This window comes from Hordeum vulgare, chromosome 3H, assembly GCF_904849725.1.
Source record: "Hordeum vulgare subsp. vulgare chromosome 3H, MorexV3_pseudomolecules_assembly, whole genome shotgun sequence".
Taxonomy (NCBI): Eukaryota; Viridiplantae; Streptophyta; class Magnoliopsida; order Poales; family Poaceae; genus Hordeum; species Hordeum vulgare.
The window spans coordinates 18,374,499-18,399,383 of NC_058520.1; the positions used below are offsets into that span (position 1 = coordinate 18,374,499).

At 45.0% G+C, this 24,885-nt stretch overlaps 1 protein-coding gene across 1 annotated transcript; it reads right to left on the reverse strand.

Moving 5' to 3' along the window:
* Positions 1-7,085: 7,085 nt before the first annotated feature.
* LOC123442604 (protein SUPPRESSOR OF K(+) TRANSPORT GROWTH DEFECT 1) lies at positions 7,086-13,183 on the reverse strand. The gene is made up of 8 exons (XM_045118695.1): positions 12,508-13,183; positions 11,064-11,169; positions 8,706-8,904; positions 8,218-8,286; positions 8,036-8,110; positions 7,838-7,936; positions 7,608-7,763; positions 7,086-7,519 (listed from the first exon to the last, which is right to left on the reverse strand). Exons 1-8 carry the CDS (start codon positions 12,992-12,994, stop codon positions 7,394-7,396), a joined length of 1,317 nt encoding a protein of 438 aa, XP_044974630.1. The 5' UTR covers positions 12,995-13,183; the 3' UTR covers positions 7,086-7,393.
* Positions 13,184-24,885: the final 11,702 nt, after the last annotated feature.

Here is a 24,885-nt window from a genome sequence, read left to right on the forward strand (position 1 = left end):
GTCCAGAGTGGAGTAATAGAGATTTGTAAAGTACATACGGATCTGAATGTTGCAGACCCATTGACTAAACCTCTTCCACGAGCAAAACATGATCAACACCATAATGCTATGGGTGTTTGATACATCACAATGTAACTAGATTATTGACTCTAGTGCAAGTGGGAGACTGTTGGAAATATGCCCTAGAGGCAATAATAAAATGGTTATTATCATATTTCCTTGTTCATGATAATCGTCTATTGTTCATGCTATAATTGTATTAACAGGAAACAGTAATACATGTGTGAATAAATATATCACAATGTGTCCCTAGCAAGCCTCTAGTTGGCTAGCTCGTTGATCAATAGATGATCATGGTTTCCTAATCATGGGCATTAGATGTCATTGATAACGGGATCACATCATTGGGAGAATGATGTGATGGACAAGACCCAATCCTAAGCATAGCACTAGATCGTATTGTTCGTATGCTAAAGCTTTTCTAATGTCAAGTGTCTTTTCCTTCGACCGTGAGATTGTGCAACTCCCGGATACCGTAGGAGCGCTTTGGGTGTATCAAAAACGTCACAACGTAACTGGGTGACTATAAAGGTGCACTACGGGTACCTCTGAAAGTGTCTGTTGGGTTGGTACGAATCAAGATCGGGATTTGTCACTCCGCGTGACGGAGAGGTATCTCTGGGCCCACTCGGTAGAACATCATCATGAGCTCAATGTGACTAAGGAGTTAGTCACACGATGACGTGCTACGGAACGAGTAAAGAGACTTACTGGTAACGAGATTGAACAAGGTATAGGTATACCGACGATCGAATCTCAGGCAAGTTCTATACCGACAGACAAAGGGAATTGTATACGGGATTGATTGAATCCTTGACATCGTGGTTCATCCGATGAGATCATCGTGGAGCAAGTGGGAGCCACCATGGGTATCCAGACCCCGCTGATGGTTATTGGCCGGAGAGGTGTCTCGGTCATGTCTGCCTGTCTCCCGAACCCGTAGGGTCTACACACTTAAGGTTCGATGATGCTAGGATTATAGGGAATTGTTATACGAGGTTACCGAAGGATGTTCGGAGTCCCGGATGAGATCCCGGACGTCACGAGGAGCTCCGGAATGGTCCGGAGGTAAAGATTGATATATAGGATGGATGGATTTGGACGCCGGAAATGTTTCGGGCACCACCGGCAAAGTGTCGGGACCACCGGAAGGGTTCCGGAGGCCCACCGGGAGGGGCCACAAGCCCCGAAGGGCTACATGGGCCAAGTGCGGGAGGGAACTAGCCCCTAGGTGGGCTGGTGCGCCCCCCACACCCAGCCCATGCGCACCAGAGAGGGAGGGAGGGGAAACCCTAGGCGCAGGGGAGGCCCAAGGCCCACCTAGGGTGCCGCCCCCCTTTCCCTGCCCTCGCCGCCGCCCCCCTCTCCCATCTGGGCTGCCGCACCACCTAGGGTGGGAACCCTAGGGGTGGCGCACCCCCCCTCCCCTCCTCCTATAAATAGTGGGGGGTTTGGGGCTGTTGGACACACCGCTTTGCCTCTCCCTCGGCGCAGCCCTGCCCCCCTTCTTCCTCCTCTCCACGGTGCTTGGCGAAGCCCTGCCGGGAGACCTCGTCTCTCCATCGACACCATGCCGTCGTGCTGTCAGAGATCTTCCCCAACCTCTTCCTCCTCCTTGCTGGATCAAGGCGCGGGAGTCGTCACCGGGCTGCACGTGTGTTGAACGCGGAGGTGCCTTGGTTCGGCACTAGGTCGGAATCACACCGCGATCTGAATCGCCGCGAGTACGACTCCATCAACCACGTTCTAGCAACGCTTCCGTTTAGCGATCTTCAAAGGTATGAAGATGCACTCACCCAACTCTTGTTGCTGGTCTCTCCATAGGAAGATCTGAATATGCGTAGGAAATTTTTTGAATTTATGCTACGTTACCCAACAAAAACCCTACTCCTAATTTGGTGGATTGATTGGGGAAGACGGAGTTCGCACCGTGTTCTCGCCTGGCAAGGGTTGCCGCGGAGAGCTATTACGTGTATACAAATATTCCTGGTTCTTATTCCCTGGGGTCTGAATCCTCAGAGTGTCGAATCCTTTGCTGGGTTGCCTTGGGCCTCCTTTTATAGCTCAAGGGGCATCCACAGTGGAAAGTAGACATGATTTTATAGCTAATGGTGCTATCATACCTAACTCTCACACTTAAGACAAAGCACCATAAATCCGGGCTTAGGTGGCAAGCGGGGGTGCATTCCCGGCAAACTCGTGCCACCTATTAGCTGGTCGTGGATTGGTATCTTGACACGCGTGTAGACGGGTGTCAACTGGTCATGATTTGTCTTCTGACTCGTCGCCGCGTATCTAGCGAGAGCCACTTAGCCACGTGGGAGCTCGACACCTCATCGATAAGTGACTGGTATAGCGATGAGGTGGAGCGGTTGCAGATTGGCTCGCGCTTGCCGGGGGGCGACTTGTCGGGTCTTCTTGAGGATGCTTGTACTTTCGTTCCCCGCGGGTGCCGGGGGGTATTGTCATGTCTAGGGAACTCGATTCTCTCATGGTCTAAGGAATTATGCAAATATTAACTTCCTTTGTGTTACTAACCATTTACTTGTGACGAATGTATCTCATACCATAACATCAATATGAGTCATTTCAACACACGTGTTCTTCTAACATTGTGCCTCAAAATTATTGGCATAGTCATGCCCATGATCAGGAAAAATGGACCATCATGCAATACTTGAGCTAGTCTTAGAGGCATGACTAGGAATACATTTTATTGTTTATTATACCACACATGCACATGAGTTTACATCCGAGCCTCATGGTTATTGCAGACTCGAGAATCATTATAGTTATAGCATGGAACATAAACATTCATTACAAACTTGGAGATACAAAATAACTATTATCATTTCCTCTAAGGCATATTTCCTATATATAATCCTTTCCAAGACAACTTTTCTAGGATGGAAAATATTCTTGATAACTCGATACCAATTAATAATAGTTTTCCTGGTGAGCAGTTAGCTGTTATAAATGCTTCTATTTCTCGTTATGACCCTTGGTATGCAGATTATGCTAATTACATTATTGCAAAATATATACCACCCAATTACGCCTACCAACAAAAGAAAGAGTTCTTCTTTCATTTGAGATATTACTTTTGGGATGACCCACATCTACAAAAAGAAGGATAAGATGGTGTTATTAGACATTGTGTACCTGACTATGAGTAAGAACAAATGTTTAGGAAGTGCCACTCCGACGCATAAGGAGGGCACCATGCTGGAGACATGATTGCACACAAGTTATTACTGTCCGGTTTTTATTAGCCTACTTTCTTAAAATATGCACATAAGTTTGTTCTTTCTTCTCAAGAATGTCAAAGAGTAGGTAATATTAGTAAACATCAAGAAAGGTCCATGAATTATTCACTTGTTATTGAACCATTTGATGTTTGTGGTTTTCATTATACGGGACCTCTTCCTTCCTCGCATGGTTAGACTTATATTCTAGTTTTTGTTGATTATGTCACTAAGTGCGTGGAAACTATTCCAACTAGTAGTGTTGATCAGAATACATGTATTAAAATGCTTAAAGAGATTACTTTCCAACGTCTCGAGTCCCTAGATATTTAATCACTGGTGGTGGTTCACATTTTATTCATGGCACTTCTCATAAAATTCTTGCTAAATATGATGTAAACCATAGGGCAGCATCACCTTATCATCCTCAGTCTAGTGGGCAAGTAGAACTGGTAAATAGAGAAACAAAATTAATTTAGCAAAAGTCTGTTAATAGATCTTGAAAGAATTGGTCTCAGAAACTTAATGATCTTTTGTGGGCATATATAACTTATTATAATAATATTATAGGTATGTCCTTATATAAAAAGGTATATGAAAAAGCATGTCATTTACATCTCGAGTTACAACATAAATCTTATTGGGCTATTAAAGAACTTGATTATGATTTTAACCACCGTATCGCAAGTTTCTCCTCTGTTCTTAATTATGATAGTTTTCTCATCGTCAAGCTCCTCCAAGGACCAATTCTTCAACCCCTAACTCCTTGGAGTGATTAAGCATCCCCAAGCTGTGCAATTTAGAGATAGGGTGCTTCACATCCAGGACGTTCAAGTACCTAAGAAGTAGGGAGATGAGAAGGCCGGGTTTGAACCGCTCGAGCAGGAAAGTTTTAAGTGCCAAATGATGGTGGAGCACGAACTCGATGCCAACCACTCCATGATCATGGAGCTTGCCCGTGGGCATGAGTGAGGCAGTGATACGTCTAAAGCATATCTATAGTTTTTGATAGTTCAATGCTATTATTATCAATCTTGAATACTTTATATGCATTTATATGGTATTTTATATCAGTTTTTGGGACTAACCTATTAACCAAGTGCCCGGTGCTAGTTCCTATTTTTTCTATGTTTTTGTCTTCTTCAGAAAAATCAATACCAAACAATCCCAAACACGATGAAACTTTATGGAGGTTATTTTTGTACATAAAAAGAACCTACAAGATTCGAGGAGAGAACAAATGAGCCACGAGGGAGCCACGAGCTTGCATGGTGTGCCTTGGGGGGTAGGGCCCGCCGAGCAGGCTCGTGACTCCCTCGCAACGCTTTTTCTCCTAATTGCACTTATATATATTCCCATGTACCCCAAACCAACAAAGAGACACCCAAAATACTTTTTCCGCTGCCGCAAGCCTCTGTTCTTCAGTGATCCCATCTGGAGTCCTTTTTTGGTAATCTGCCGGAGGGGGAATCGATCACGGAGGTCGTCTACATTGACCTTGTCGCCTCCATGATGATGCGTGAGTAGTTCAATACAGACCTACAGTTTCATAGCTAGTAGCTAGATGGCTTCTTCTCTCTCGTTGATCTTCAATACCATGTTCTCCTCGATCTTCTTGGAGTTCTAACTGATGTAATCTTGCTTTGCGATGTGTTTTTGGGATCCGATGAATTATTGGTTTATGAGTAGATTATTCATTGAAAGTAATTGCACCTTTTCTAAACTTTATTGTGCATGATTTTTATAGCTTTGTATTTCTCTCTGTTCTATACGTTTTGTTTGGCAAACTAGATTGATTTATCTTTAGTGGGAGAGGTGATTCGTAATGGGTTCAATCTTCTGGTGCTCTATATACCAGTGATAGAAGGGGATAAGACACATATTTTTATTGTTGCTATTAAGGATAAAACGACATGGTTTATTCATATTGATTGAGTTTACTTTGTTTACATCATTTTATCTTGCTTAAAGTGTTACTTTGTTTATCATGAACTTAATACCATAGATGCATGATGGAGAGTGGTTGATTGGTCAGTAATGGTTATAGATACATGCATGACTCAGTCTACTTGTCACACACGTGATGTCTATATACATGATCATTGACATTAATAACATTATAACTATGCGATTTTCTATCAATTGCCCAACAGTAATTTGTTTACCGACCGTATGCTATATGTTCAAGAGAGAAGCCTCTAGTGAAAATTATGGCCCTCGGGTCTACTTAATCATATTGAATAAAACCAAAAAATGCCTTGTTGAATTTGATTTACTTTCTTTTTTACTTTTTGTTTTATCTATCTATCACTAAAAATTAATCCTTGCAAGTAACGAGTTCAACGGGATTGACAACCCTATTGCACGCGTTGGGTGCAAGTGTTTGCTTTTGTGTGTGTAGTTGCTACGTGTCGGTGTAGATGTGCACTCAATAATCTATGGGACCTTTGGACCCTTTGTGGTTCGGTGGGGAGGTCGGGTGGCACAAAGAGAAGAGACTACAAGGCGGTACGATGATGAGACTCGGGTGTTTTACCTAGGTTCGGGTCGTTGAGGAGCGTAAAACCCTATTCCTGCTTTAGTGAATTGATTGAGGAAGACGAAGTTCGCACGAAGTTCTGCCCCGGCAAGGGTTGCCACGGAGAGCTATCACGTACGTACAAGTACACTTGGCTCTAATCCCCTTGGGATCCGAAACTACCTAGTGTAGAATCTACAAGTGTTCGAATCTTTGCTAGGTTGCCTCAGGCCTCCTTTTATAGCTCAAGAGGCTTCCATAGTGGCAAACAGTCATGGTCTGATAGCTAACAGTGCTATCATACCTAACTCTGGCACTTAAGACAAAACGCCATAAATGCGGCCTTAGGTGGCGAGCGGGAGTGCGTTCCCGGCAAGCTCCTGCCACCTATGAGATGGTCGTGGCTTCGGGTCTTGACACGTCTCTGGATGGGTGTCAACATGTCATAATCTATCTTCCGATGCACCGCCACATATTTAACGAGAGTCATCTAGCCACCTGGGAGTTCGACACCTCATCGACAAGTGACTGGTGTAGCGATGAGGTGGAGCAGTGACAGGTTGGTCCACACCTGTCGGAGAGGCGCCTTGCCGGGTCCGACAAGCCACTTTTATAACTTGACCACTTTTATAACTTGACCTTGAGCTTTACTCAGTTTGAGAGAGACGTTTTATTTAATGCGCATATTAGCTTTGACTCAAGTCAAATTTTATAGAATTTGACCAAGTTGATAAAAGACAATATGAATATTTACAGCAACATATTTATATGATGTCAAAATATATGCAATGACAAATTCAATGGTATTGATTTGATGGTGTGTATGTTAACATATTTTTGTACAAACTTGTTGAAAGTACATAAAGTGTGACTTTAGACAAATCCAATACGCAGAGTAAATAAAAACAAAGAGAGTATAAGTTTAGCTAAGCCTAGTACAACTCACTCGGACTCACTTGCTGCCCTCCACGCAAGGTCAAGTTAAATGACCGCCATAATATATTTTACCAGTTTATGACATCCAAGTCATCAAGCATAAGTTCTATGATTACTCTTTTCAGAATCTCAACCACGTCTGTAAACCCTGCCTGAGTCATTGCCCACAATCCACACAAGGTAGACTTCACTTGTCAAGTGGAGCTTACAGGTCTCATTTCACCAAATGAACAAAAAAAAGTAAATTTTAGTACCTAAATTTATGATAACAAACACTACCAAAACAAAATAAAAGAAAGTGGGTGTAAAGTAGATACCAGAAAAAATTAAAACAGCTATACAAGCTGCACCACAAGGACTACCCACCTTAATAATCAATTATTCCTTAATACACTTGCAGAAAATTCCAAGCACAACAGAGTGTAAATGAAATAGAGTTGACAACAGAGGCACAGTGATAGCCCAGCATAACAAGGCTGCCGTCGTCGCCATACGTTAAGCACAGTAAGGGCTACCAGAGTGTACAGATCTGCGAATTTAACTCCCAAGCGCAACGAATCAAAGTTGTAAACAATATACATTTCTGTGGTGCGGCTGTGCATGGGTCGAGAGAGTTCTCGCGGCTGCGTACCACTCAGCCCTCCTCGCCAAACTCCTTGGTGAACTTCTCGTGCACCTCCAGGTCCTTCTTGCCGACAGTCGGTCTCTGCCTCGCGAGGACCTTCTCGAAATCGCTCTTCGAGATTGGGGGTGGGAGAATCTGCAGCCAAGCAATACACCTTAGAAATTCAAATTCAATTCAACAGAGGCCTTTTGGAGGAAAACAAATGTGTCCTACCATGTCTTACCTGTGAGGCAAGGCCTTTGGATGCAAGATCCTGCATCGTGGTCTGCACAGCACCTGGTTGCTTCGATCCACAGGGCATCCACATGTCACCATCTGTCTTGAAGAAGTACATAGCATCCTGTGTTTTGCGCACAGGCTCAAACAACACATCTTTCACCTGTTGACAAATAGCAACAATCAGACGCTCGTCATAATGTACAGATACATGTGGGTTGTGCAAAGATTACTTACACAGACAGCAACATCGGAACCAGAGAACCCCTCTGTACGACGACCCAAGACCTCAAAATCACTTTCCGATAAGCTGTGAGGTGTATCCCCAAGATGTACCTGAATGAATTTAAGTTGCCCGCTTTAAGCAAAGGATCATGGTAACCTTTCCAAACAAACTTATGTTTATGCAGTGTTGCACAGATGTTTCTTAAGTACCTTAAACATATGCTGCCTAGCTTTCGCGTCAGGTAGAGGAATGTAGATACGCTTGTCAAACCGCCGCCGAACAGCCTGAATTAATGAATACACGTAAAGTGCCAAACTCTTCCAAGAAATACCAAGATAATCTTTATAAACCATAAATAGCACAACAGAGTATTTGACAAATTTTCGGAGACCTGGTCCAGAGCATATGGCGTATTCGTCGCAGCAAGAACAAGAACTTTATCATCATTATGGCCAACACCCTGCACGGTTATAGGAAAACAAAGCAAATGTATTAGCCAAAACAGGTAGGGCGAGGAATCTATACAACTAGTGTGTTTGGTGAAATATCCAGTGTTATGCAATAGCCGGCCCACTATTACCCAAAACTGCTTGCTAAGGAATCTGGGAGGCCAATGGTTTGACCAAAATTAAATGAAATCTGGGAGGCCAATGGTTTGACCAAAATTAAAAGAAATCTCAGAGGCCAAAGTTTTTTTTAAAACTAGGCTCACTGCTAATTCCATATTCTGGGCACAGAATGTGTCTGACTTCTCCATGACTGAATTATTTGAATCATTACCATCCTCTAAGTACAGAATTCTAACTAAGCATGTCGACATATTCTGAAGCAGAACACATTCAGAAAGAGTTCGCAACATTATAGGCTGCAATAACTCACCTGCATCTGTACAAGAAGTTCAGTTTTTATTCTCCTAGAAGCTTCACTTTCATTGCCTTCTCCACGTGTACCGCATAAAGAATCAATTTCATCAATGAAGATAATTGAAGGGGCATTTTCACGAGCCATTTGGAAAAGATTAGCAACTAGTTTCTCGCTCTCGCCCATCCATTTTGAAACAAGGTCTGATGAAGATATGCTGCAGATAAATTGAATGCATTAATATGGAATAGCGTTAAGGATATTATATTAGCAGTACAGAAAATGGAAGTAGTAGGAAATAAACATTAGCAACAAACATGTGCTCATTAAGTCCAGAAAGAAGAACATGCAAGCTTGTTCAGACATATTTACATACCATTGTAAAACCTGTAATGTGCTCACCCCACATAAATGTAAATGGCATTGCCAGTCCACATATTCGCCAAATGTTTTATGGTGTGGCTACATATACATTGTTTGTTATTACTACTCTTTAACCTAGGAATCGATGTGTAGTTAAGCTACTCATGTGGAAGTCAGAAGTGCAGCTCTGGAAGGATTTCGAAGGGGGAAATGTTCAAATTGTTTTTTGAGTCGGGCTAAACACAGCTCATCTGGTAATGTTTATGAAGTACAAGACCTCAAATCTGAAGTTATTATCTTACTATGCAAATTGACGGCAAAATTATTTGTTCAATGAATAGCTCATTTGACCTATCAATTATTACAGGACTATATTTTTTGTTCTCACAAATTTCATTTCAATGCACATAACAAATGGAAGCAGATTACAATAACATCCATTGGAATGATAATATGCTAATACCATGTCTACTGCATTGTTTTCTAAAAAAAATATGCATGTAGACAGCACAAGTTCCCAATTTCAGCCAGTGGGTTTAGCACATGAAAAGCAACACTATCGTACTCTACGGTATGCACATGAAAAGCAACACTAAAACCAAGTGTAACTTGTTAACACTGCTATCTTAGGACACACCTTACAACAGAGAACTTTCCTAGTTTTGCAAAAGATATTTTTAGCAAAAACTCTCTTGCCTGCATCAAATACAATTTTCATGAAGAGGGACCTGCCTTGTTCAATCTTTTATGATGTTACTGTAATACATGTCAATAAAAGAAACATAAAAGGCTCAAGAGACATAAATTATGTACTAATACTCTACCAGTTTAATTACCTTAACTCATTATCCACACATGTGCACTAAACATACTCCATCCCAAAAGAAGTGACGTGGTTTTAGTTCAAATTTGAACTAAAACCACGCAACTTCTTTTGGGTCAGACGGGGTACATGTACTCTTGTCAATATTATTATCAACCATGCCCAAATAAAACACTACGTGAAATTTGAAATTCATAGCGGTAACAAAAACGTGAAAACACTAGTTGCTGCACATGATGAAACTACTACAAAGAGGCACTTTGGAAACCTGAAAAATACATGAAAATATTAATTGCAGAGCTGCATGTGCTTGTTGGCACATAAAACCGCTTTATAATGTGGGAGATTTGCTTACATTATGACAGTGAATTATCAACACATGGAAAGTAAGAGATAATACATGCTACTCAATGATGAGAGAGAGAGAGAGAGAGAGAGCAACTAGCAATTGTGTCATCGTTAAAAGAGAAGTCCCAATGAAGAAAAGGCAAAAACTCCATTCCAACACATACTAACATAAGCTGGTGGAACTAGAACAATCACAAACTCACAATATGAAGTTTACCAGCTCAATATAAGTATTTGAATCAGAACAGAAAATAAATTTAAATTTTGAGTAGCCTATGGGTCAAAAATAACTAATTGAGCAAACACTTAGGCCATGTACAATGGTTGATAAGATAGTGTTATCTTAAGTCTTGCGTGTAATTTAGAGATGAAAAAAAAATGTCTACAATGGGTCATCTCTTAGCCTTATCTTCAATAACTAGCTATTCCTATAAACATGGTGAGACATATTGTGCTAAGAGATCATCGCTTGTCTTCTCTTAAATAAGAGAAGGCAAACCTTTTTTTATGAGTTCTCTCCTCCACCTCATCATTTATCCTATGTGGCACTCCAAAGATAGCACCATTGTACATGCCCTTATCTACTGTTTCAAACACATAGAATTGGTTTCTGTTATAATTATCAGACAAGTAACAGAATAATATCCTGCAAATTAGAGTTCTGCAATAAATCTAGGTAACATAAGCAATAGGCAAAGGATGATGTAAGGTTGTTAATCTGCTACATACTCTCCAAATCGACAGGTAACTATTACACAAAGGTTAAATACGACCAAAAATCATTCAAGGATGAAATCAGTAAGAATAAGGGCTAGTGTGAAGGTGAAATATATGATAACTACCTGAAAAATGTTGAATCAGCCTCGGTTGCAACAGCTTTAGCCAAATAAGACTTTCCTGTTCCTGGTGGACCATACAGAAGAAAAGCCCTCCATGGCCTCCGCTTGCCTGAAGAAAAGCAAAATCCATGAGTTGCAAATCAGAAGTTACCTAAAGAAAAGAAAATCACTATCCAGTATATGCTAGTTAATAACTAGCTAAGGACACCAAACCTATAACTGATAACAGTTGTGACAGTATTTCAAAACTGTGCTGATTTTCAAATCACATAACCATAGGATGCTGAATGCACAAGGCACACAAAAAGGTAGGAAGTGAACCTAACCTTTACTGTACCATGTTAGATAATCGAAGACCCATACCAAGCAGTCCAGATCTTGATCTATCTACAATCTGATGCATTTTTTTCTTTTTTATAACCTAGCTGTACTGTAAGGATTGGAACCAATGTTTCAATGGCTCTGGTTTGACATTTTCTATTCCCCTTGGTTTGATAACCATCTTCTGATTCACACTGCCATGATTACTAATTTTTTACTAAATTTTTGGCTCTACTCATCTCTTACAAGAGCGAGGTGATTACAAGTTTAGCTTAGCAAGGTTTTTTGTGAGGATTGAAGAGTCAACAAAGTTCCTGAATATAATTTGCTAGACATCCCCGCGACAAACCAATTAAGTTTGTTCAACTAAGTAGTCCATATCTTGATCTATCTATAACCTGCTACATTTACCAAGCTGTACTGTAAGAAACCAATGTTTCTATGGCTCTATGGTTGAAATGACTCTTTTTTTATTCCCCTTGGTTTGATAATCATCTTTTAATTCAGTAATTCACACTGCCACCGTCATTAGAAAAAAATTGGTTCTACTCCATACTGTTATCTGGTACAAGAGCTAGGTACTTACAGTATAAGTTTACAAAGGTTCTTTGCGGGGATTGAATAGTAAAAAAAAAGTTGCTGAATATAATTTGTGAGACATGCCTTCGCTGACCGGATAAATTTGTTCAATACAGATCTATCTAGCAATAAACGCTCATAGTGGTTCGAAATTATGCTTTTATCTACGGACACAAACCAGCTTGTGTAGCATACTATTATCTCTTACAAGAGCGAGGTAATTACAAGTTTAGCTTAGCAAGGTTCTTTGCGAGGATTGAGAAGTCAACAAGGTTCCTGAACATAATTCGCTAGACATTCCTGCGCTAAACCAACTAATTTTGTCCAATAAAGATCTATCAAGTAATACGCGCTGATGGCAGTTCAAAATTATGCAGACAAAAGCCAGCTTGTGTGGCATATTTTTACCTGGACTCCAGAACCGAATAATTCATGCTCATCCAATCAGATTAAATCGAGATCAAGATGCATAAATACGATCCACAGCAACTAAAATCGTCTCATCCTTGGCGAGGAACAATTAGTGGCTTCCTTTGGAAAGGCTCACCTGTGAAGAACTGGGGGAACTTGACGGGCAAGATGACGGCCTCCTGCAGCGCCTGCTTGGCGCTCTCGAGCCCGGCGACGTCGTTCCACTTGATGTTGGGCTTCTCGGTGATGATGGCCGAGTTGAGCCCAGCCCTGAGCTTGGACTGCTCGGAGTCGTCCCCGCCGGCGCCGTCCCCTCCCGCGTCCTTGCCCTTGGTCTTGGGGCGGGTGGCGACGGCCGCGTCGCCGCCGTTGGGGGCGCCGGGGGGGCCGCCGCCGCCCTCGTCGAGGACGGCCCGGATCTCCTCGGCGCGGCGGAGGTACTCGGTGAACTTGGCGGTGATGGCCTCCTTGATCTTGGGGTTCTTCTCGTACTTGAGGTGGGTCTTGAAGTACTCGAGCGCGTTCATGTAGAGCGGGAACGCCTTGACGTAGTTGCCGGCATTGTCCTCCTGGACGGCCTGCTTCACGTACTCGATCGCCTGCTCCTTGAAGTTGCTGTACATCGGGGGAGAGCCGGAAAGGCGCCGCCTTTGCGGCGGATTCCGGCGGATCGGCGCGGGGGGCGGGCCGGGGGCGCGCGGGGCGGGGTCGGGGGCCGCGGATTCGGCGGGGGCGGCGGCGGCGGTTGCTTGGCCCTGGGGTTTGACGAAGGAGGTGGGAAGATGAGGAGGAGGAGGAGGAGGAGGAGAAAGAGGAACGGAGACGCGGTGCGGTGCGCTGGGGAAAAGGAGACGAAGACAACCGGGGAAGCGTGTGTTTCTTTTTCCTTTTTTTTTTAATTTGCTTCATCTTTTAATATATATTTTTGTGCTTTTTAATTGGAGTGAGAAAAGAATTCCGTTACTCAATTTGGAATTGCTTCTTTTTTTCTCTTTCAAGAAGATTGGCACGGTACAAGACTCGTACACCTCTTTTGAGCACCACCGAGATACCGAGACAACACAACATAATCTAACTGATAATCGTATAGAAATAGTTGGTTCTTCATGTACAATCAAAAATATAAAGGTGAACATAGTTGAAAAATCGGTCGGGTTCGTTGAACGATAGCCCATGCGCAACACACTGTTTCTGCCCACCGTTGTTTTCAGTCTTATCTCTTCGCCCAACCGCCCGTCTCTATGCATTTTCCTCTTTTCCCCACTGCGTCGTCACTCTTCCAGTCGTCCACCTCACTGCCGCCATGGAGGTTGTTGAAGGAGAGAGGCGCACCTGCTGCGAGCCCAGGTAGACGACCCAGCCACAACTGTTGCAGGCCTGCAGCCCGGCCGTCGATGCTCCAGTAAGATGCAACGGTCGCTGCCCGCAGCACTGCTACGGGCCTGCTGTCGGTGCGGCAAGCCAAGGCGGCGAGCTGCTGCAAAGGGTGGTGACCATTGGAGCTTCGGTGGACTTCAGGGGAGCGCCGTCGTTGCTTCCATGGAGTTGGGCCAGTTAGTATTGCAATGACCTGCACATCAGGCGGAGACGACCGCCGTAGGGAGCTCTGCTGCAGGACTCCACCAACTATTTCAAGGACCCAACTCTCGCAGGGCGAGGAGCTGTAATGCATCTCGGTGGTGCTACAGCCCAAATCTCGTCTACGGCGGATGGTGCATGTGATGCTGCGACCCGGATCTCGCCGGCGGTAGAGTTGCAAAGGAACTCGACGGCGGCTCCCAGTGCTGCTATGCAACACTCGCCGACGCCGACGACTTGGAGTTGCGATGCAATGTTGTGTGTTGCATTGGAGCGTGATACGTCTCCATCATATCTATTTTTCCAAACTCTTTTGCCCTTGTTCTAGACTCTAATTTGCATGATTTGAATGGAACTAATCCGAACTGACGTTGTTTTCAGCAGAATTGCCATGGTGTTGTTTTTGCGTAGAAATAAAAGTTTTCGGAATGACCTGAAAATTTACGAAGATTTTTTGTGGAATATATAAAAAAATACTGGCGCAAGAATTACCTGGAGGGACGGAGCCAGGAGCCCACAAGCCCAGGAGGCGCCCCCCCCCCCTAGCCACGCCTGGCAGGCTTGTGAGGCCCTCGTGGCTCCGCCGCCTCCAACTCCAGCTCTATATAGTCTCTCTCGCCCAGAAAAAATTTAAGAGAGAAGAGTTCATCGCGTTTTACGACACGGAGCCGCCTCCACCACCTGTTCTTCCTCTGGAGGGCGGATCTGGAGTCCGTTCTGGGCTCTGGAGAGGGGAAATCGACGTCGTCGTCATCACTAACCATCCTTCATCGCCAATTCCATGATGCTCTTCACCGTTCGTGAGTAATCTCATCGTAGGCTTGCTGGACGGTGATGGGTTGGATGAGATCTATCATGTAATCGAGTTAGTTTTGATGGGGTTTGATCCCTAGTATCCACTAATGTTATGAGATTGATGTTGCTACTACTTTGTTATGCTTAATGCTTGTCACTAGGGCCCGAGTGCCATGATTTCAGATCTGAACCTATTATGTTTTCATCAATATATGTGTGTTCTTGATCCTATCTTGCAAGTTGCAGTCACCTACTATGTGTTATGACTCGGCAACCCCGGAGTGACAATAGCCGGAACCACTCCCGGAGATGACCATAGTATGAGGAGTTCATGTATTCACTAAGTGCTAATACTTTGTTCCGGTTCTCTATTAAAAGGAGACCTTAATATCCCTTAGTTTCCATTAGGACCCCACTGCCACGGGAGGGATGGACAATAGATGTCATGCAAGTTCTTTTCCTTAAGCATGTATGACTATATACGGAATACATGCCTACATTACATTGACGAACTGGAGCTAGTTACATATCACCCTATGTTGTAACTGTCACATGATGAATGTCATCCGGCAAAATTATCCATCACTGATCCAATGCCTACGAGTCTTTTCCTATTGGTCCTTGCTACGTTACTTCACCGCTACCGCTGTCACTGTTGCTACTGTTACCGCTACTGTTGTCACTGTTGCTACTGTTACCGTTGCTACCATTGCTATCACACTACTTTGCTACTGAAACTTTGCTGCAGATACTAAGTCTTTCAGGTGTGGTTGAATTGACAACTCAACTACTAATACTCGAGAATATTCTTTGGCTTCCCCTTGTGTCGAATCAACAAATTTGGGTTGAATACTCTACCCATGAAAACTGTTGCGATCCCCTATACTTGTGGGTTATCAAGACTATTTTCTGGAGCCGTTGCCGGGGAGGCCTAGCTCTATTCTCTGAGTCACTTGGGATTTACGTCTATTGATCACTATGAGGAATCCGAGAGATCCAAAAACTAAAGTCTTGCCCTCAACTACGAGGACAGGTAAGGAACTGCCATCTAGCTTTGCACTTGATTCACCTTCAGTTATGAGTAAGTTTGCGACACCACCACCTACTAGAAATTCTGATGTGTCGCATGTGCTTGATGATGCTACTTCTGCTATCCATGATGCTTATGATGATGCTTTGCTTGATACTGCTTTTCCACTGGGTGCATTCCTTGATGCACAAATTGCTAGAGTTGCTGCTGAATGTGATGATACTTCTGAAACTGCTGAAATTATTGAAGTAGAACCTGTTGTTTCACCTGTTAGAACTAGCTCTCCTAGATATGAATTGCCTGATATACCTGAGGGTTATGTTATGGAGGGAGAGATAGCTGAGGACTTTCTTGCTTGTAAGGATAGTGTCACGCCCAAGATGCGACCCTATCCTCAATTTGGCACGAGGGCCTCGTCAGGGATAGAAGCGCATCTCGTCGTGTCGCAAGAATGGATATCGCTACAAGTACATGTACTGAAAAGATGGGATATATAAAGGGTTGGCTTACACTCGCCACAAGCTACATCAGAGTCACATCAGTACATTACATAATCATCAAGAGTAAGAGCAGGGTCCGACTACGGACGAAAACAAACGACAAAAGAAGAACGACGTCCATCCTTGCTATCCCAGGCTGCCGGCCTGGAACCCATCCTAGATCGATGAAGAAGAAGAAGAAGAAGCAACTCCAAATGAACAATCAACGCGCTCGCATCAAGTAACATTTACCTGTACCTGCAACTGGTGTTGTAGTAATCTGTGAGCCACAGGGGACTCAACAATCTCATTTCCAAAGGTATCAAGACTAGCAAAGCTTAATGGGTGAGGTATGGTTAAGTGGTGAGGTTGCAGCAGTGACTAAGCATATATTTGGTGGCTAACTTACGAGTACAAGAAATAAGAGGGGGGAGATCTACGCATAACGGACGTCACTACAGATGATCAAAAGAATGATCCTGAACACCTACCTACGTCAGACATAACCCCACCGTGTCCTCGATCGGAGAAGGAACTCACGAAAGAGACAGTCACGGTTACGCACACAGTTGGCATGTTTTTAATTAAGTTAACTTCAAGTTATCAAAACCAGTGTTAAACAAAGCTTCCACGTTGCCACATAACCGCGGGCACGACTTTCCGAAAGATTTAACCCTGCAGGGGTGCTCCAACTAGTCCATCACAAATTACCACAAGCCGCATAGAAATCCTCAATCACGAAGCTCGCGATCTCGTCGGATTCCCTGGTGGAAAACCTCAACTCTGATATTACCCAAAGCATCACCGGAATCCCGATGCACAAGATATCTCGTCAAAGGTAAAACTAATCCAGCAAGGCCGCCCGACGTGTCGACGATCCCGATAGGAGTCGCGTACCTCGTTCTCAGGACACGGCGGATGAGCTAGACGTCGGGATCGCTAAACCTCCGGGTGACCAGAGGGGCGCCGGACATCGCTCAGGTGGGGCCAACACTCATGAGGAGCACTGGCCCGGGGGTTGATTAAATTATCTTCGGGGTCCGGAAAGTCCCTATGCAATTTTATTAGGTGTTTAGGCAAATGTAGTACCAAAGTTGGGCCTTGCCAGACCAGCTTTAATCTAAAACGAATTATCAAGGGGGTCCCCATAACAACCCCGATCGTGTCAGGAGCGCTCATTTATGGAACATAACACCGGTAGCCGAAACTAAGGGGACAAAGGTGGAACAAAACACCAGGCTAGGAAGGCAGAGCCTTCCACCTTTTACCAAGTATATAGGTCCATTAAATTAAATAGCATTAATATATGGTGATAAGACAAGGAACCCATGTTATCACATGGAAGCATCTGCACCTGCAACTAGCAACGCTAAACAGGGTTAAGCAAGCAGTAACATAGCCAATCAGTGGTTTGCTAGGGTGAACAGGTTGATGGTTTCATGGCCTTGTAGAGAGGCTGATATTTAACAGGTGGTAGGCAACGAGACGTAAACGATAGCAACGGTAAAACTAGCATGGCAATGATAGTAATGGTATCTGGGGAAATGATCATCTTGCCTGAGATCCCGCTTGGAAGAAGAACGACTCCGTGAAGCAGACGAACCGACGTAGTCGAACGGGTCCTCACATCCGACACGCTTGCGGAACTCTATCGAGACGGGGAAACCGGAAACAAGCATCAACACACGATATTCACCACACGATGCCCAACACATATGATGCATGAGCTACTGAATACATGCAAGTCACGGCATGACAATCCACGCAATCAAACGCTACACATTAAATGAAGTTCAATATGCAACGAGTTGCATATTGACGAAACTCCACGTTAATCATTTAGTTCACTCCCGGTTATCTACACGACAATATTAATGTTGTCAAACATGCAAGAGGTGAAGCGGAAATTAAACTACCTATCTAGGCATTTTAAGTGAGGTCGGAAATGACATATAGCACCTCCGAGACGACCTCACGGGTTAATTTACAATTCTGTCCAGATCTGATCTAATGTATTTAATTAGTTGTTAAACAGCAAAACAAATAGGTTCACGTGTTTCTACGCGTCAAGGCAAGTAATCTACACGTAAAGAACATCTCCAACGGAGCTACGGAACAAAAGATACAAGCACCGCAAGATATGATGACATGAATGCAAAATTATGTGCAACGGCGGCTACGAGCACTTCAAAACAAACAACCCGCAAGAGAAAATGAAACTACATAAGATTCTAAGCAAGTATCGTGTAGGACACGCTCAAAACGGAGCTACGGTTTGAAAACTACAAGCATAACAAGAAAACACTACAAGCTGCCAAATTCAGCCACATAGCACTTTCTACGCCTCACAACTTCGGCTACACAACTCCGGTATGCGCAAACAAGACATGGCATGAAAGAGGGCAAGACGCACTACTACAAACAACTAACAACAACTAGCATGGCAGCAAGGAGCACTAGGAAAAGAAGACACAAAACGGCATCTCGCGCACTATTTCAGACTTAGTGAAAATAACACCTCCTGAAAGTGCAGTTTTCAGCCTGAAGCTATATTGAAAGAAGCAAAACCTATAGCTACAGGACTCCAAATGGCATGAAACATCACAGCATGCTAAAGAAACACAAGGGGTACAATTAACTCCATTGGACCAACCTCATAAGAGCTACAGATCTCAAGATGCAAGCAAGACAAGACAGCAACAAAATAATACCAGATTCCAGACTTAGAAATATTTCAGCTCCTCCAAAACAGCACTATCTCTAGCAACTTGAGAGCAAGCAAACAACACCTAAACATGCATTTCTATTGCAACTAAAAAATACCAGGGGCTAAACAAAACACCCAAGATCAACTCCCTAGTTGACAACTAATTCAAACGAGGCACGGAATAAATCCTACGAATTAAACAAAAGGGCATCACGGCAAAATATCTCGCGAACTAACTTCCTCAAAAGCTAAAACTAATTGCACAGAAAAATCCATGGGATTTTTCTACCCCGGAAACATATAAAATATGTGGGGTTTGCAACACAAAATAATGCCACACAATAACGCGGGAGAAATAAACCTAGACACGAAAAATAATCTAACGGGCAATCCCTACACGCAAAATTACACTTGACCGCTCTAAAATGCATGGCAAATAGCTCCCTAGAGCATGGACATTTACTCTACGTCATACGAACAACCCGGACACGCGCGGAAAATAACCATGGATCGGATCCTATTGTAACAGCACGCAAAACAAAGCATTAGGCACCCTAAACGGCGTCAAACAATTACGCAAGTTGGATAAACGTGTTCTACTCGTGAAGCTACCCCAAAACGATATATAACACGTCTCGAACCGGCTTACGGTTTAAAAGTTACGGGGGTTTAAATAAATAGCTAAATCCTGAAATTAACTAAACCGAAAAAGAAAAAAAAAACTAAATCTCTAACGGGCCGAATCTGGTGGCGCAACATATCTAACGCGCACCTAGGCAAGGAGTTCTCACCTAGCGGGCTCAGCCCATGAAGGGGAGACGGTAGCAGGCCGAGGGCGGCCAACTGGGCCTGGCCGGTGGCTCGGCTTGCTCGGCCAGGGGCGCTTGGAGGTGGGCCGGGGCGAGCGGTGCCAGCTGGGCCGGCTCGGCAGGAGGCCCACGCGCGGGCAGAGGAGGCGCTCCCGTCTCCACTCTCGATCCCGAGCGGCGGCGCGATGGCTCCTGCCGTGGCGGCCGGCGAGGGGGGACCACCACGGGGCGCAGGGCCACGACGGGGAGGCGAGGGCGGCGCACGCGGAAGGAGAGCCGGCGGGGCTGCGGGGCAGGGCGGCGGCGAGGTCGATGCCGGCTGCGCGGGATCTCGCGCGGGGGCATACCGGTGGGGAGGCCGGCCTGCGTCGGCGGGCCTGTGGCCGAAGGGAGGCGGCGGCGGGTTTCCACGAGGCGGCGGCTGGCGCAGCTCGGCTGCTGCTGCGGGCACGGGCAGCGGCGGCCGGATCCGGGCCTGGAGCGGGCCTGCTGCGGGCCTCGCGGGCCGGCGGCGGGCAGGGAGAGGGAGGAGAGGCTGTGGCGGCTAGGGTTAGGTTAGGGCGCGGATCCCGAGGAGGATTAGGGGGGCGCCCAAAATAGGCAGGGAGGGGTGCTTAAATAGGGAAATGGGCTAGGATGCACGGTATGTGGGGGTTTTTCGACCCTCCGGACGCGTTCGCGCGGTCCGATCGGAGAGGCGGGTTAAGGTTAGGTGTGTGGAGTGGCGTTGGCTAAGATGAGAGGGAAGTGGTGCGGCGCGGCATCGACTTTTAAGACACCGACACACGTCCGATGACTAACCGAAGACGGTGCCGCTACGGTCGACCGTTCAGGTACCAGGCGGTCTCCGATCGCGACGAAATTCGACAGGCGGCCTAGCTAAAACTAATCGCGACCGCGTGCCAAGTTTCACCTCGATCAGAGAGAGTTTAAAATGCACATTAAAAACAGGGTTTCGACGGTGCCGCGGGCGCGTGCGTGTGCGGTCGGACTTAGAACGGACAACGACGAGGACCGGCAACTACTAACGGATGCAAGTTTTGAAAACGGGCGGCAACGGGATGCCGATGCAATGCAGATGATGCGCATGATGCGATGATGATGCGACAAAACAAAAATAGACACACGATGAAAACGGAAAGAGAGGGGAATCTTCTGGAACGTCGGCATCGGGCTGTCATAGATAGCTATGATCTTGAGAATTTATTGCGCAAGTGGAAAGAAAAATCTGTGAACTCTAGAATGAAATACGATCCTAAGTTTGCTAGTTCGCCCATCTTTGTTACTGATAAGGATTATGAATTCTCTGTCGATCCTGAGTTAATCACTTTGGTCGAATCTGATCCTTTTCATGGTTATGAGTCTGAAACAGTTGTAGCACATCTTACTAAGCTGCACGATATAGCCACCCTATTCACGAGTGAGGAAAAGATTTGCCACTACTATATCCTTAAGTTGTTTCCTTTCTCGCTAAGGGGTGATGCTAAGACTTGGTTTACTTCTCTTGCTCCTGGTTGTGTGCGTAGTCCCCAGGATATGATCTATTAGTTCTCTGAGAAATATTTTCCTGCCCATAAGAAACAAGCTTCCTTGCATGATATATATAACTTTGTGCAAGTTGAAGAAGAGAGTCTCACACAAGCTTGGGGAGGCTTGTCCAGCTACTTAATGCTTTGCCTGATCACCCTCTTGAGAAAAATGAAATACTTGATATCTTTTATAATGGACTAACCGATGCTTCTAGGGACCACCTAGATAGTTGTGTTGGTTGTGTTTTCAGGGAACAAACTGTGGAACAAGCTGAGATTCTATTGAATAATATCTTGAGCAATGATAATGCTTGGACTATTCCCGAACCACTTCCGAAGCCCACTCCGAAGAAAAGAGGTATTCTATTCCTCAGTCCTGAAGATATGCAAGAAGCCAAGAAATCTATGCAAGAGAAAGGTATCAAATCTGAAGATGTTAAGAATCTACCACCTATTGAAGAAATACATGGTCTTGATAACCCGACACAGGTAGTAGATGTAAATTATCTTCGTAGATTCAATGAGAGTGATATTCCTTTTGATAAACCTGCTAGCTTATGCTTAGATGAATTTGATGACTTTGTTGCCAAACAACAAAGTTTCAATGATTATGTTAGCAGACAATTGAGGCAAAATGCTCGTATGATTGATCATATAAGTGCTTGTGTGAATAAAAATGTCAATGATCTTAAGCTTTTGAGTAAACATGCCTCTATGGTCACTACTCAAGTAGAACAAGTACTTAAGGCTCAAAATGACTTGCTCAATGAGTTGAATGACAAGTCTGTTAGAGTTATCACTAGAGGTGGTAGAATGACCCAGGAACCTTTGTATCCTGAGGGTCATCCTAAGAGAATTGAACAAGATTCTCAAGGAGTTAGCACTGAGGCACCTAGTCATCCTAGTAATAGGAAGAAAAAGAAAGATGATAGGAACTTGCATGCTAGCAAACCTGCTGTTGTTACACCTGAGAATCCAAATGATATCTCTGTCTCTGATGCCGAAACACAATCTGGTGATGAACATGAGCCTAGTGATAATATTGATAGTGGTGTTCATGTTGATGCTCAACCTAGCAATGATAAGGATGTGGAGATTGAACCTGTTGATCTTGATAACCCACAACCTAAGAATAGGAGATATGATAAGAACGACTTCATTGCTAGGAAGCATGGTAAAGAAAGGGAACCATGGGTTCAGAAACCCATGCCCTTTCCTCCAAAACCATCCAAGAAAAAGGATGATGAGGATTTTGAGCGCTTTGTTGAAATGATTATATCTGTCTTTCTGCAAATGCGTTTGACAGATATGCTCAAAATGTCTCCTTATGCTAAGTACATGAAAGATATTGTGACTAATAAAAGGAGGATACCTGAGGTTGAGATTTCCACCATGCTTGCTAATTACACCTTCAAGGGTGGAACTCCTAAGAAACTAGGTGATCCCAGAGTGCCCACTATACCTTGCTCCATTAAAGAAAACTACGTTATAACTGCTTTATGCAATCTTGGAGCCGGTGTTAGTGTTATGCCTCTCTCTCTTTATCGTAGGCTTGAATTGGATAAGTTGACACCCACTGAAATGTCTTTGCAAATGGCCGACAAATCAACTGCTTTTCCTATCGGCATTTGCGAGGATGTGTGATAACCCACAAGTATAAGGGATCGCAACAGTTTTCGAGGGTAGAGTATTCAACCCAAAATTATTGATTCGACTCAAGGGGAAGCCAAAGAATATTCTCAAGTATTAGCAGTTGAGTTGTCAATTCAACCACACCTGAAAGCCCAGACCTCGCAGCAGGAAAGAAACAAAGCAGACCCTTTCACCCTTTTGCGGGGTAGGGAAGTTCTCTGCGAGGGCCTCGCCGTTAGCGGAATTCAATCCAACACGAGTAGGCGCGAGATCCGATGTGGGGAGATATCCTTGTACTTCAAGGTTGCGCAACTAGAGTAGGGAAACGGAACAACTTGCCCAATCTCTCGGGAGGGGTCCAAAGGGTCGCGAGGAGGAACCCACCATGGCTCTGGGCGCTGGAGCTCCAGGGTTTTCTTGGTGGAGCTTGAGGGGTGATGGTCATCCAAGGACGAATTTGATCTGTTTATAAAGAGTATTTTTTTTCCGCGGTTACAAGAAGCGGTTCCGTGAGGGACTACTAGATTGCTTTTCCTCATTAATGCGCACAAGAATCGAGTGCTGCTATCGATTCTCGAAAGGAAATTTTGGAGGATGTGGGCCCCGTGATGCTTCGATAATCGAGAACTGGTGATGACTGGATCGTCGTTCCACAAATCAGAGGGGATGGAGGAACTCGCCTCACAAGCCGATCACTCTGGGCGCGAGAAGCTGCAGAAGACCCTATACATCGGCGTTGGACGCAAGTTCGGGGTTTACTGAGGGAGTCCTGGACAAAGGGGTCCTCGGATGGTCGGCCCATCTCTAATAGATCGACCATATGGGCCGTATTATTGAATAACGAACTGCATGATGACTTTGTATTCGAGAAGGAAAGCTCCGAAGACTCGCATATCGTCCAAGTTTAATAGTTTAGGTCGGCGCCCCTATCCCCGACTCAAGGTCGGTTGTATGTAACCCTAGGGACCCTTGGTGTTTATATAAACCAGAGGGTTTCATCCGTACAGCCAGGTTGATTCATCTAGGATTTAGCTCATATAAGCTCGAGGTAGATCAACTCTGTAATCCTTGTACACCATGAATATAATCAAGCAGGACGTAGGGTTTTACATCCTTAAAAGGGCCCGAACCTGGGTAAATACTGTCTCCTTCATCTCGTGCAATCCATCAATCAAAGGTCCAAAGTTCACGGCCCCTACCCGAGATCCGCCGGTTTCGACGCCGATAGCATCGACATTGGCAAGAGGGCGCGACAACACAGAAAGAATACATATTCTTAGCTTTCAGGGTGAAAACCCCAAGTATGATTGTGCCTGCCGGTGCCTCGTTGAAGGTTTTATTTTGAGAGCGTGGATTTTCTCCCGGGTGAAAATCTAAGATCAGTGATCGGAGGACGACGGAGCTTGTGCACGGTCCGATCCAGCCTGCCGTCAGGCTGGACGCCGGCACCACCACGGTGCCTAGCAACCGGCACCACCGTGCCAGCATGGAGTCACGTCAGTTAGAGTGCTATCACCCGCCCAAGCCTATCTGGACCGCGCGATATCTGGTTGCTCATGCCTGCCATGGAGCAAACCGCGCCTCCACTGTCAAGCCGGCTCACGCTCTTCACCGGGATCCCGCCACTCCACACAGCTGGACCATCGGCAGATCGCGAGTCTCCACCGCCATGCACGGGAGAAGGCCGCCGACTCACCCCACAAGGCCAGCGGTGGCCGCGTGCGAGATCCGATCCGGCGGCACCGAGATCGACCGACGCTGAGAACAGTGGTCTTCCTCCTACCACCATGAAAGGGGACATGGCCACCTTGAGCTGCTGCTCGCGTCCCGTGCGGAAGAAGGCCCTAGCTCGCCATGTCTCAGGCTCAGCCTCTTTGCCGATACAAGTAAGCGAGTGCGGCCGAGCCCCAACTGAACTTGTTGTCGAAAACAGTCAATGCCTTCAGCCACATCCA

Excerpts from the sequence above, each read along its gene's own strand:
- LOC123442604 (XM_045118695.1), bottom strand. The coding sequence starts at position 12,994 with ATGTACAGCAACTTCAAGGAGCAGGCGATCGAGTACGTGAAGCAGGCC. Across the intron at positions 7,764-7,837 it reads GTTCCGATGTTGCTGTCTGT|GTGAAAGATGTGTTGTTTGA; the intron begins GTAAGTAATCTT and ends ATTTGTCAACAG. Across the intron at positions 7,520-7,607 it reads CCAAAGGCCTTGCCTCACAG|ATTCTCCCACCCCCAATCTC; the intron begins GTAAGACATGGT and ends GCTTGGCTGCAG.